General features: G+C 47.1%; 1 protein-coding gene across 1 annotated transcript in view; it reads right to left on the bottom strand.

Annotated features, from left to right (window-relative positions):
- Positions 1-12,321, bottom strand: part of LOC117876443 — a 73,755-nt gene that overhangs the window by 39,937 nt on the left and 21,497 nt on the right. Inside the window, exons 2-4 of the mRNA XM_034768641.1 lie at positions 2,759-2,799; positions 2,393-2,514; positions 782-923 (exon numbers count right to left, since the gene is read on the bottom strand). Coding sequence (XP_034624532.1) covers positions 782-923; positions 2,393-2,514; positions 2,759-2,762 — 268 coding nt within the window. The 5' untranslated portion in view covers positions 2,763-2,799. The remainder of the gene's footprint in view (positions 1-781; positions 924-2,392; positions 2,515-2,758; positions 2,800-12,321) is intronic.

Here is a 12,321-nt window from a genome sequence, read left to right as displayed (position 1 = left end):
TATGTCTTGCATTTTAAAGGCCCTGCTCTGCTTTGGGGTAGCAAAGAGCTGCACCAGGCCAAAGAGCAGCTCTCAGAAGCACTGTTCCTCCTAATGTTCCTACATATGAAGGTGGAGGAGGCCACTGTCATCTCTTTTGACACTGCTGTATGCACTTTCCTCTTCAGCGGTCCATAACCCTGTCTCCTTCCTGCCCCCTTTGTGGCTGGTTAGTGTCACTCATGCAAATGTGCAAGTGTGTTTGGCCCTTGTGTGCAGGAGGCTTCTTGTACTCTCCCCCATGCAGAGTGTGGGGAATAATTTGGCCTGATGACTATGCCAGTTTGGAAAGACAAAGGCCAGGTCTACACTATAGACTTCTCATAAAATAGCTAAGTCAGTAGGGGTGTGAGGATGCATGATCCTTGACCGACATAGCTATACCGGCAAAAGCCCCTAGTATAGCCACAGTTATACCAGCAAAGCTGTGCTTTTGCCAGTTTAGGTTATTTTGCTTTGGGGTGGGGGAGTGCTGGAAAAAGCTACACTGGCAAAAGTGCTGAGTTTTGCAAGTAAAAACAGCTTTCACTCTAGGTGCACTTTGCTGGTATAGCATGACGGTGTACCTATATTGGTAAAGCACTCCTAGGGTAGACTTGCCCAAAGTCCTCAATCAGCTGGATGGTCTGTTGCTCAGCTGAGCTACTGCATGACTATTTTTAACAAATATAAAATAGCTACATCTATTGTATATTCACAAATCAGCCAGCATATGCTTGTGCACTCACAACATGGTACTTACCTAAAGGTGCGGTCTTGTGTGAGCCACACACTACACAGTAGTTTCTACTCATTTTTCCCTTCTCACACAATGAATCAATAATATCATCATCATCATAAAGGAATGCATCAACATGAACTGTCGGCTCTGGCTGCTCAAGTATCTGAAAAAGAAGATGAAATCTAAGAAAATCACAGGCAAATCTCTATTTCACTTATACAGTGATTTGGTTGTTTTAAACAAAACCCAAAGGTCCAGACTGTGTCCTATGCAATGCGTTAGACATAAATTACAGATCACATGTCCTGGAATTATGTACACTACTTCCTCACGCACTCTCCACCTTCCCCCAAGGTTCAGTCCAATCAGTCTACTAGCATTTGTGTAATTTATGTATTTTAATACTAAATTTAATATATATTTCTCCAAAATGTGGAGCTGGTCTAACCAAATTAAGCTAAATTGATTTAAGTCACACAAACTGATTTAAGAGAAGGTCCCACCCAATAGGGGTTGCACAGATTTATTTAAAATCTATTTGATTAAATAAATGCAATTCTTGTGTGTAGACTTAGCCTTCAATATTCAACTGACAAGCAACTGCTTTGTAGAAGTTGTCAAGGAAAAGCTGGAGGTTTGACCAGCTGGGCAAGGGACAGTTGGGGCTTTTGGTGTCCAAGAGATAAGTAAAGGTTATAGGCTAGGGAAGGGACACATTCCCTCTTTCCTTTACAATTTGGGCAAAGGAAGAGGTGACTTACATTTAGGGGATGGGGAGCTGAATCCCTCATTACTCACCCCAGAAGCACACTAGGGTAATGCTACTTCTCTTACAACTTTAACTGTCTAAAGAAATACATCTTTTCATGTTTAATATTTCAGAATCAGAAACACCATTGATTAATGCATGTACAATTTTCAATCAGATGGATGTTATTGTGTTTGCCTTATTATCTGAAGGGGGTGTGTTCCTCAAACATCCCTCTATCTCCTCTTTCCTCCCCTCAAAGCACTGGTGTACAGGGCCAATCCATTTTTCCAGTTAAGAACTACATGCCGCTCCTCTGGGAATGTATTAATTCTGTTCCTGGAATGAACAGAAGTGCCTAAGTAGAAAAGATGCTACTTTTCTCCACTCCCAAATACACATGAGCTGAGCATCCTGCCTCTTTCAGTCCCTAACATCTCAGGAAACAAGGAACTGGAAGCCAAACTTGAATCTCCTGTACTGTATGCCACCACACCACTGGCCCGATCTTTTCAGTTTTCTTATTTCACGTTCATACTGTAATAGTGCCTAGAGGACCCAAATAGGAATCATCATGCCAGCCAGGCACTATATCCCATAACTAGGCTAGCTGCATTTTGCTGGGCACTCTACATGCATGTAATAAAAGACAGGCCCTGCCCTAAATAACTTACAATCAAAGTATTTAACAGAGGCACACTGAAGTGAAGTGATTTTCCCAAGGTCACACAACAAAGCAGTGGCAGAGTTGGGAACAGAACCCAGGTCTCCCAAATCCCATTCCAATGCCCTAACCAATAGACCATATTTCCATCAGTATTACTATTATAATCTCCGAGTGAATTCTGTGGTGCAGCAGAGAGAGACCAGAATGACAAGCTTACTTTTTTAATTGCTAGATGTTCCGAGTTAAGCATTGCCTCAATGGGTAAGCAATTCCGAAGATCTTCAGCAATACTTCTGAGCACAACATCATTATTACTCAACATGAATTCATCAAAGTCATCTACAAAACAAAAGGATTTAAAACAATCATGTATATATCATGGGGACTGTAAGTGATGACCAATACAATATAGCTGTGATTTGTAAATAATGCCAGATGTACAGGGTTTTTATATGAAGCATGTTTTCCAATCTTTGTTGTTTGTATTTTCAAAAAGAGACAGATTTAAATCCTAATAACTTTGTCTCTTAAAATAAGTATTTTTTAGATTTCAAATTTTTATATTTACAAACTTATAACTTACACATGATTATCTGTATCCCACCAAAGCGATACGGTCTCAGTCTAAGACAGAAAAACATCAAAAATGTTTTTGAAGTGTTGGGAAAACTCACAGTTGCTTGCACGCACATAACTGTCACAAAGATTTCTCTTATAGAGTCAAATAAAATACAGTAGAGTGCTAGTTACGAAGATCAGGGACAATACATAGTTCAACAATTCAGTTTACAAGACATCTTAAATAAGTGTTTAAAAACAAATGAAAAAAATAAGAATTTATTTTTTCACATCCTATTTGTATTGTAGATTCTTGTTATTTTTCACATGGAGACATCTGCAATCATAGGGATCTCCCCCCTTCTATCCTGATTTATCCTCCCATCCTTCTCTCTTTAGATCTATAGCCAATTTCCTTTTAACCAGGAAGGACTAGATGAAACTGCCTTTTAGAACTCCTCCATGCTCCAGCCACATTGAGCCCTGACCTAGTTTTAACCACTGGCATAGGCCAGGATGCAATTATATTTATTTAAAAAAAAAAAATAGTAAAAGACAGTTACCTTTTCCGTAACTGGTGTTCTTCAAGATGTGTTGCTCATGTCTGTTCCACAATAGGTGTGTGTACTTGCCACATGTACTGGAGCCAGAAGTTTTCCACCAGCAGTAGCCATAGGGGCGCGCCCGTAGCAACCCCTGGAGTGGCGCCTCTATGGTGCGGTATAAGGGGCGCTGCGCACTCCCCCCACCTTGTGGTCAGACAACTCCGACAGAGGGGAAGGATGGCGGGATGTGGAATAGACATGAGCAACACATCTCGAAGAACACCAGTTACAGAAAAGGTAACTGTCTCTTCTTCTTCGAGTGATTGCTCATTTGTATTCCACAATAGGTGATTCCAAGCTATATCTGTTGGAGATGGGTAGGAGTTCACAAACTCTCAGGATGGCGCACAGCCCTGCCGAACCCGGCGTCTTCCCTGATCTGGGAGACGATCACATAATGCGAGGTGAACATGTGAACTGAAGACCATGGGGCAGCCCTGCAAATGTCCTGAATGGAGACATGGGCTAAAAAGGCAGGCGACGAGGCTTGCACCCTAGTTGAGTGTGCCCTCACAATTGACGGCAGAGGGATTCCTGCCAGGTCATAACAGTACGGATACATGAGGTGTACAGTTGAAGAGCCACCGAGTGGAGATTGGCTGACCCATCATGCGTTCGGCCGAAGCGATGAACAGCTGCGAAGACTTCCTGAATGGCTTAGTCCGCTCCAGGTAAAAGGCCAGAGCCCTTCCCACGTCCAGCGTGTGGAGGCGGTGCTCCTCACTGGACACATAGGGCTTGGGGCAGAGAACTGGCAGGAAAGTGTCCTGACCCATGTGGTAGGCGGAGACCACCTTTAGGAGGAACGAAGGATGTGGGCAGAGCTGGACCTTATCCTTATCCTAGGGAGGTGGTGGAGTCTCCTTCCTTGGAGGTTTTTAAGGCCCGGCTTGACAAAGCCCTGGCTGGGATGATTTAGTTGGGAATTGGTCCTGCTTTGAGCAGGGGGTTGGACTAGATGACCTCTTGAGGTCCCTTCCAACCCTGATATTCTATGATTCTTATGGAACACCGTGTACGGGGGCTCAGAGGTCAGGGCCCTGAGTTCCGAGACTCATCTAGCAGATGTGATCGCCACCAGGAAGGCTACCTTCCACAAGAGATGTGACCAGCATCATGTAGCTAATAGCTCAAAGGGGGACCCGTCAACCGGGCCAACACCAAGTTCAGGTCCCATTGCAGGACTGGGGGTCTAATGTACGGGAAGAGATGATCCAATCCCTTAAGGAATCAGCCAGTCATAGCATGGGAGAATACTGCGTGCCCCTGCACTAGCAGGTGGAAGACTGATATGGCTGCCAAGTGCACCTTGATAGACGAGGACACAAGGCCTTGGGCTCTAAGATGAAGGAGATAGTCTAAAATGAACTGGATTGGGGCAGCCATGGGAGAAACGTCCCACTCAGCCGCCCATTGGGAAAACCGAGACCACTTTGCCAAGTAGGCTCGATGCGTGGAGGGTCGCCTGCTTTCCAAGAGGACATGCTGAAACCCCTTCCGAGCACGTCCTTTCCTCCTGGCCTAACCATTAAGCAGCCATCCCGTGAGGTGGAGTGCAGCTAGGCTGGGGTGGAGGAGGCAGCCCTGGTCCTGGGAAAGCAGGTCCAGGTGGAACGGCAATGGCCACGGCAGATCGACCACCAGGCTTGTGAGGGTCCCGTACCAATGTTGCCTGGGCCACGCCGGGGCAATCAGGAGGACCCGGGCCCCGTCGGTCTTTATCTTTTCCAGGACCTTAACTATCAGCGGGATCGGGGGGGGAAGGCATAGAGAAGGTGGCCTGATCAGGATAAGAGGAAAGCATCGGAGATAGCGCCCACTCCCAGCCACCCCGGAGCAGAACCGGGGACACCGGCAGTTCTGCCGAGTCACGAACAGGTCCATCTGGGGAAAAGTCTGTGCATCACCTCTGGGTATAGAGACCACTCGTGCTGAGAGGAGAAGTCTCGGTTCTGGCGATCCGCCCGCGAGTTCTGGGTGTCTGGTAGGTGATAGGCCTGTAGGCAAATATCGTGGGCTATACAGAAGTCCCACAGCCTGAGGGCTTCCTGGCAGAGGAGCGGGCCCCGCCTTGCCTGTTGATGTAAAACATTGAGGCTGTGTTGTCTGTGAGAACCCGGACCATTCTGCCCTCCAGGCACAAGCGGAAGGCCATCCACGCCAGCCGGACCACCCTGAGTTCCTTGACATTCATACTCAGGGAAAGGTCCTGCGCAGACGACAGACCTTGGGTCTGAACATCTCTCACATGGGCTCCCCACCCCAAGTCTGATGGGTCAGGCACCAGCTCCACCAACGGGGGCCTGCCCCTGAACAGGACCCCATGGAGCATGTTCCCCAGGGAGGACCACCATTGTGGGGAGACTATCATCGGCTCGGGCACAGTGAGGACCTTGTCCATCCTGTCTCGAGCCTGGGAGAACACCGAGGCCAACCAGAGTTGGCGGGGCCTCATCCTTTGTCTGGCATGGTGAACCACATATGTGCCCGCTGACATGTGACCCAGGAGCTGGAGACGCGCTCTGGCTGTCGTCACGGGAAACTTTGTGAATGTGTCGATGAGCCCTTTCAGCGTCTCGAATCTGTCCCGTGGGAGGGAGGCCCTGGCCCAGTCCAAGACTGCCCCAATAAACTCTATGCACTGTATTGCGACTAACGTGGAGTTGGTGTCATTTACCAACAGGCCCAGGGTGGCGCACGTGGACAGGAGGAGCACCACGTGATCCTGCACCTGCGACCGGGAGCTGCCCTTGACCAGCCAGTCATCCAGATGGGGAAGATCTGGACCCCATGACGTCTGAGGTAGGCCACCACCACAGACATGCACTTTGTGAATACCCTGAGAGCAGTGGACAGGCCAAACGAGAGGACTGTAAATTGGTAGTGCTCCTGTCCAACCGTGAAATGGAGGAAGCGCCTGTGCCCCTCGAATATATGAATGTGGAAGTACGTGTCCTGCAGATCGAGGGCAGCGTACCAGTCCCCGGTACTGCCGGTAGCAGTGCTCCGCGATCGGCTCCAGCAGGCAGATCCGCAATGGCGAGGCACCGGCAATCAATGCCCGGGACTGCGGAAGCGGTGCCATGGCGGGGTCCTGGAGAGAGACGACAAATGAGAATGGCGTCGACGGCCGTATTGCGACGGGCTACGGTAACCTCTCAAAGACAAGGATCTCCGCTGCCGTCTGTCTCAATGGGGCCCACTCTCTTCACGAGGTCTTCGGTCCCTTGAGGCGGAGTGGTGCCTGGAACCCCGGTCAGTCCGAACCCAGTCAGACAACCTGGGGGGGAGGGGCGGAGGGAGTCGATGGTGACCGGCGTGGACTATGCACGGGATGGTCACCGAGCAGCGAATGGTGTCGGGAACATTCCCTCGACCGCAAACGGTACTGACCAGGAGGCGACTGCGGCAATCCAAGCGGTGGCTTGCCTCTGGACTGGGGAGCCAACGGTGGCAGAGCCCCTGGTACTGGCAGGGACATAATGTTCTGGGCCACTTGCAGGGCCTCTGCCATGGAGGGCACCCGGACACTTGGGGAAGCCTGCGCCAATTGGTCCGGGCTACTCCATTCAACCTGAGTCAGAGGCCTGGAGGCCGACGGGGACCGAGAGCTGCCCAATGTGGGTCTAGTCTCTCCCCCCGTCTTGCTCTGGTGCCTCGGTAGAGAAGACCTCTTCTTAGCCTTCTTGGCATGCCCCGCGGATGGGGAGCGATGCCAACTGGTGGAAGGCACCGAAGGGTTGCCGCGCACCGACGCCGTGGTACCTGGTGCTGACTCGGAGCTGCACCAGAGTCAGGGTCAACACCAACTCCATCAGAATGGCTCGGAGCCGAATGTCTTTCTTTCTTGGTCCGTGGCTTGAAAGATCTGCAAATCTTGCATCGATCACTGAGATGGGTTTACCCCAGACAGCGTAAACAGTCCGCATGCAGGTCACTCACTGGCACTGGCCGCCTGCAAAAGTGTTGCACGACTTAAAGCCCGGGGCATGGGGCATGCCCCAACCCGGGCGCACTAAACTAAACTAACACTAATTTAAACTACTTCAACTACAGGTACTACTACTACAAATGAACAAGTGTTCTAGAGGAAAGCTGCAGACAAGCTGGAGCAGAGCAGTTCCAATGCACCTTCACTGGCGGCAAGTAGGAACTGAGGGTAGGGGGAGCGCACAGCACCCCTTATACCGTGCCATAGAAGTGCAACTCCACGGGTCACTTGGGGCACCCCCCTAGGGGTACTGCTAGGGGAAAAACTTCCAGCACCGGTGCACATGGCGAGCACGCACACCTATTGTGGAATACACATGAGCAATCACTCGAAGAAGAACATGGATAGCCCCATCCATCGAGGCTTTGTCTACACTTAGACTTTTTTCTTCTCAAATAACAATTCTTTTCTACCCCATTTTGTCTGCCTTTTCTATTTAGATTGTAAGCCTTTGGGCAGAGACTACGTTTTACTATGCATACATACAGCACCTAACACAATGAGATCACATTCTTAGTTGGGGCTTCTAGGCTCTTCTGTAATAAAACTAAATAATAACAAATTTCCATTACTACCACTGGTGGGAGCGCTAGTACAGATAGGCTGTCAGTTGCAGCCACTGTTCAGAGCAAGTCTAGAAGACATAGTGGTTAAAAATGCCAGGCCTGGGGGGCTGATCCACACTAGTGCTCCCACTGTTTCTATCAATGGTGGAGTTGTATCATGCCAACAACGGACAATTTTAAGTCTAGGGTAAAGACAGCCAAAGGCCAGCTAAACTACAATTTTAGCCTCGAAGTGGTTTTGAGTCATGTTTAAAATTGCTCCAGCAAACATGGTTTAAATAAAGGAGTCACTATTAATTAGTGCAAGAGATTAGCTCTCTCTCCATACAAAGAGCTCTGACACAGACTGGCTAACCTAGTGAGGAGGGCTTTAAACTAGGTTTGACGGGGACAGGTGAGCAAAGCCCACAGGTAAGTGGAGAACATGGAGACCTGGGAGATAGGTCGGAAATAGGAGGGAGCGAGGGATATAATGGCAGAGAGAAAGGAAGGTCAGGGCAAAACTGGGAGGCAAGATTAAATCAGGATCTTAGATGCCTATATACAAATGCGAGAAGTATGGGTAATAAGCAGGAAGAACTGGAAGTGCTAATAAATAAGTACAACTATGACATTGTTGGCATCACCAAAACTTGGTGGGATAATACACGATTGGAATGTTGGTGTGGATGGGTGCAGCTTGCTCAGGAAGGATAGACAAGGGAAAAAGGGAGGAGGTGTTGCCTTGTATATTAAAAATGTACACACTTGGACTGAGATGGAGATGGACATAGGAGACGGAGGTGTTGAGAGTCTCTGGGTTAGGCTAAAAGGGGTAAAAAGCAAGGGTGATGTCATGCTAGGGGTCTACTACAGGCCACCTAACCAGGTGGAAGAAGTGGATGAGGCTTTTTTTAAACAACTAACAAAATCATCCAAAGCCCAAGATCTGGTGGTGATGGGGGACTTCAACTATCCAGATATATGTTAGGAAAATAACACAGCGGGGCACAGACTATCCAATAAGTTGTTGGACTGCATTACAGACAACTTTTTATTTCAGAAGGTTGAAAAAACTACTGGGGGGAAGCTGTTCTAGATTTGATTTTAACAAATATGGAGGAACTTGTTGAGAATTTGAAAGTGGAAGGTAGCTTGGGTGAAAATGATCATGAAATCATAGAGTTCACAATTCTAAGGAAGGGTAGAAGGGAGTACAGCAAAATAGAGACAATGGATTTCAGGAAGGCGGATTCTGGTAAGCTCAGAGAGCTGATAGGTAAGGTCCCATGGGAATCAAGACTGAGGGGAAAAACGACTGAGGAGAGTTGGCAGTTTTTCAAAGGGACACTATTAAGGGCCCAAAAGCAAGCTATTCCGCTGGGTAGGAAAGATAGAAAATGTGGCAAAAGACCACCTTGGCTTAACCACGAGATCTTGCATGATCTAAAAAGGAGTCATATAAAAAAATGGAAATTAGGACAAATTACAAAGGATGAATATAGGCAAACAGCACAGGAATGTAGGGGCAAGATTAGAAAGGCAAAGGCACAAAATGAGCTCAAACTAGCTACAGGAATAAAGGGAAACAAGAAGACTTTTTATCAATACATTAGAAGCAAGAGGAAGACCAAAGACAGGGTAGGCCCACTGCTCAGTGAAGAGGGAGAAACAGTAACAGGAAACTTGGAAATGGCAGAGATGCTTAATGACTTCTTTGTTTCGGTCTTCACCGAGAAGTCTGAAGGAATGCCTAACATAGTGAATGCTAATGGGAAGGGGGTAGGTTTAGAAGAGAAAATAAAAAAAGAACAAGTTAAAAATCTCTTAGAAAAGTTAGATGCCTGCAAGTCACCAGGGCCTGATGAAATGCATCCTAGAATGCTCAAGGAGCTTACAAAGGAGGTATCTGAGCCTCTAGCTATTACCTTTGGAAAATCATGGGAGACAGGAGAGATTCCAGAAGACTGGAAAAGGGCAAACATAGTGCCCATCTACAAAAAGGAAAATAAAAACAATCCAGGAAACTACACACCAGTTAGTTTAACTTCCGTGCCAGGGAAGATAATGGAGCAAATAATTAAGGAAATCATCTGCAAACACTTGGAAGGTGGTAAGGTGATAGGGAATAGCCAGCATGGATTTGTAAAGAACAAATCATGTCAAACTAATCTGATAGCTTTCTTTGATAGGATAACGAGTCTTGTGGATAAGGGAGAAGCGGTGGATGTGGTATACCTAGACTTTAGTAAGGCATTTGATACGGTCTCACATGATATTCTTATCGATAAACTAGGCAAATACAACTTAAATGGGGCTACTATAAGGTGGGTGCATAACTGGCTGGATAACCATACTCAGGGAGTAGTTATTAATGGTTCCCAATCCTGCTGGAAAGGTATAATGAGTGGGGTTCCGCAGGGGTCTGTTTTGGGACCGGCTCTGTTCAATATCTTCATCAACGACTTAGATCGGGGTAGGCAACCTATGGCACGCGTGCCGAAGGCGGCACGCGAGCTGATTTTCAGTGGCACTCACACTGCCTGGGTCCTGGCCACCAGTCCGGGGGGCCCTGCATTTTAATTTAATTTGAAATGAAGCTTCTTAAACATTTTAAAAACCTTATTTACTTTACATACAACAATAGTTTAGTTATATATTACAGACTTATAGAAAGAGACCTCCTAAAAACGTTAAAATGTATTCCTGGCACGCGAAACCTTAAATTAGAGTGAATAAATGAAGACTCGGCACACCACTTCTGAAAGGTTGCCAACCCCTGACTTAGATATTGGCATAGAAAGTACGCTTATTAAGTTTGCGGATGACGCCACGCTGGGAGAGATTGCAACTGCTTTGGAGGATAGGGTCAAAATTCAAAATGATCTGGACAAATTGGAGAAATGGTCTGAGGTAAACAGGATGAAGTTTAATAAAGAAAAATGCAAAGTGCTCCACTTAGGAAGGAACAATCAGTTTCACACATACAGAATGGGAAGAGACTGTCTAGGAAGGAGTATGGCAGAAAGAGATCTAGGGGTTATAGTGGACCATAAGCTAAATATGAGTCAACAGTGTGATGCTGTTGCAAAAAAAAGCAAACGTGATTCCGGGATGCATTAACAGGTGTGTTGTAAGCAAGACACAAGAAGTCATTCTTCAGCTCTACTCTGTGCTGGTTAGGCCTCAGCTGGAGTACTGTGTCCAGTTCTGGGCACCGCATTTCAAGAAAGATGTGGAGAAATTGAAGAGGGTCCAGAGAAGAGCAACAAGAATGATTAAAGGTCTAGAGAACATGACCTAGGAAGGAAGGCTGAAAGAACAGGGTTTGTTTAGTTTGGAAAAGAGAAGACTGAGAGGGGACATGATAGCAGCTTTCAGGTATCTAAAAGGGTGTCATAAGGAGGTGGGAGAAAACTTGTTCATCTTAGCCTCTAAAGATAGAACAAGAAGCAATGGGCTTAAATTGCAGCAAGGGAGGTTTAGGTTGAACATTAGGAAAAAGTTCCTGTCAGGGTGGTTAAACATTGGAATAAACTGCCTAGGGAGGTTGTGGAATCTCCATCTCTGGAGATATTTAAGAGTAGGTTAGATAAATGTCTATCAGGGATGGTCTAGACAGTATTTGGTCCTGACATGAGGGCAGGGGACTGGACTCGATGACCTCTCAAGGTCCCTTCCAGTCCTAGAGTCTATGAATCTATGAATGTTGCTTCCACAGCACTTCCCAAAACTGAGACCAAGAGCCAATCCCAGGGCTCTCTTATTATGCTGCAGAACATTACTACTAGGCTTTAGGCCAGATGGACTCTATCTAAGATTTATATAGGTTATTAATTATTCCTTGTACTGTGGTAATGTTCAAAGGCCCCGATTGGGATTGCAGTGTTAGGCATTGTACAAATACATGGTCTAAGAGCTTCCAATCTAATTTGAAACATGACGCACAGTATGAACAAATAGTAGGATAGATAGGAAGAGCTGGAGAGGGGGTTAACAGTAGTGACATTAAGTATTGCAAATTATTACATAGATGGTGTGCACAACTCAGTGGCTCCAGATTTAGCTTTTTATTTTTAACCCAATAAATAAAATCTCATCTGTCTCTCACTGTCCCATCCAACATTGGTTTGAAAATTATTTCCCGGCATCATAAAAGAAGTGGGTCTTGAGCAGGGGTAGGCAAACATTTTGGCCCGACGGCCACACATGGGCATGGCAATTGTATGGTGGGCCATGAATGCTCACGAAATTGGGAGTTGGGTTGTGGGAGGGCTCCGGGTGGTGGTGCGGGCTCTGGGGTGTGGATGGGGATGAGGGGTTGGGAGTTCAGGAGGGTGCTCTGGGCTGGGACTGAGGGGTTCAGAGGGCAGGAGGGGATCAGGACTGGGGCAGGGGGACAGCTCCGGGCGGCGTTTACCTCAAGTAGTTCCTAGAAACAGCAGCA

This window comes from Trachemys scripta, chromosome 4 (genome assembly GCF_013100865.1).
Source record: "Trachemys scripta elegans isolate TJP31775 chromosome 4, CAS_Tse_1.0, whole genome shotgun sequence".
Lineage (NCBI taxonomy): Eukaryota > Metazoa > Chordata > Testudines > Emydidae > Trachemys > Trachemys scripta.
The sequence above is the reverse complement of the archived record's forward strand: the minus strand, read 5'-3'. Positions and strand labels throughout refer to the sequence as shown.